This window comes from Lottia gigantea (assembly GCF_000327385.1).
Source record: "Lottia gigantea unplaced genomic scaffold LOTGIsca_219, whole genome shotgun sequence".
Taxonomy (NCBI): domain Eukaryota; kingdom Metazoa; phylum Mollusca; class Gastropoda; family Lottiidae; genus Lottia; species Lottia gigantea.
Window position 1 is genome coordinate 150,661 of NW_008708547.1, and position 2,228 is coordinate 152,888.

General features: G+C 34.6%; 1 protein-coding gene across 1 annotated transcript; it reads right to left on the minus strand.

Annotated features, from left to right (window-relative positions):
• Window positions 1-1,287: 1,287 nt before the first annotated feature.
• Window positions 1,288-2,109, minus strand: LOTGIDRAFT_174826 (hypothetical protein; the record flags this gene model as incomplete). Its single annotated transcript, XM_009054484.1, has 1 exon — window positions 1,288-2,109. The coding sequence occupies one exon, from the start codon at window positions 2,107-2,109 to the stop codon at window positions 1,288-1,290; it is 822 nt and encodes a 273-aa protein (XP_009052732.1).
• Between the last annotated feature and the right edge of the window lie 119 nt (window positions 2,110-2,228).

The following is a 2,228-nucleotide window of genomic DNA, read 5'->3' on the forward strand; positions in this document are numbered from 1 at the left end:
TTTTTTTCAAATTTGAGGTTTTTTTTTACAATATTTGTGTCTCTTTGAACTTGGTGTATGTATATCTTATGACCTATTTGATGTAGAACCTTGAAATTTGAAATACATCTAGACACTTTGAATATGAATTCAACTATGACAAATAAATTGATGTGGGCGTGGCACATCCGGGTTGAATTACTAAATGTTTACATTTTTGGGAAGGGGCATAACTTGCATAGAATACATTTGTTCAAAAAGGAACTTTGCACACAATTACATCATCCTTTTGGCCAGTTTGTGTTAACAGCTTAGTTGTTTCAGCTTTATAGTTCCAAAAAAGGAACGGGTTTTAACATTTGGATATTTTCAATTTTCGATTTTGACCTTTGTTGACTTTTGTTGACCTATATCTTTTGACCTGTATTATGTATAACCTTGGCATTTGATACACGACATAACATTTTGAATATTAATTAAATTATATCAAATAAATGAGGTGGGCGTGGCACATCCGGGTTAAATTACTCATTATTGACATTTTTGGCCAAGGGCATAACTCGCAAAGTACACGTTTGTTCAAAATGGAACTTTGCATACAATTACCTCATGTTTTGAGCCACTTTGTATTAGAAGTTCGGTTGTTTCCGCTTCATAGTTCAAAAAAAGGAACAGGTTTTGGAAATTCAATATTTTCAAGTTTTGACCTTGACCTTTGTTGACCTTGACCTTTGTAGGATCAAACGTCATTGGCATTGGCTATCTATTTATACTTTTATATTTGCTGTCCTATGTCAACTTCCGGTTTTATAGTCGTGTGCAATTAGAAATTTTGATGACGTATATCTCTTGATCTTGACCTTTTTAGACCTTCTCCTTTACAAGATCAAAGGTCATTGACCTTGGCTATCTGCTGATACTTTCATTTGTGAGGTCTGACGTCTACTTCCGGTATTAGAATCTTCTAAAAAATGAAAATTTCTCAACTTTAGACTGTTCTTGCACATGATCTAATTATCGTGGAAGGTTGATTTTTTCGGGGTCTTTTGCAATTTGCTACATTTGCAAAGTCCCACTCTGTGCCACGAGTGGCTCTAGTCTATATTTGAAATTTATTTTATTATATGCATTTTCTTTATTAGAAAATTCAAATCTATTTTTGTTAACGTTTGTACCATGACGAAAGTCGTATACTACTTGAATAAACTTTATTATTATTATTATCTATGTTCTCGTCTCGATAAATAGCAACTAATAACAGACTATCTATGTTCTCGTATCGATACATAGCAACTAACAACATACTATCTATGTTCTGTTCTCGATAAATATAGCAACTAACAACAGACTATCTATGTTCTCGACTTGATACATAGCAACTAACAACATACTATCAATGTTCTCGACTCGACACATAGCAGCTAACAACAGACTATCTATGTTCTCGTCTCGACACAAAGCAGCTAACAACAGACTATCTATGTTCTCGACTTGATACATAACAGCTAACAACAGACTATCTATGTTCTCGTATCGATACATAGCAGCTAACAACATACTATCTATCTTCTCGACTTGATATATAGCAACTAACAACAGACTATCTATGTTCTCGACTTGATACATAGCATGTAACAACAGACTATCTATGTTCTCGTCTCGACACATAGCATCTAACAACAGACTATCTATGTTCTCGTCTCGACACATAGCAGCTAACAACAGGCTATCGATGTTCTCGACTCGATATATAGCAGCTAACAACTGACTATCTATGTTCTCGTATCGATACATAGCAACTAACAACAGACTATCTATGTTCTTGTATCGATACATAGCAACTAACAACAGACTATCTGTGATCTTGCCTCGATACATAGCAACTAATAACATACTATCAATGTTCTCGTCTCGATAAATAACATCTAACAACAGACTATCTATATTCTCGTCTCGATATATAGCAGCTAACAACAGGCTATCTATGTTCTCGACTCGATATATAGCAGCTAACAACTGACTATCTATGTTCTCGTATCGATACATAGCAACTAACAACAGACTATCTATGTTCTTGTATCGATACATAGCAACTAACAACAGACTATCTGTGATCTTGCCTCGATACATAGCAACTCATAACATACTATCAATGTGCTCGTCTCGATAAATAGCATCTAACAACAGACTATCTATATGCTCGTCTCGATATATAGCAGCTAACAACAGGCTATCTATGTTCTCGACTT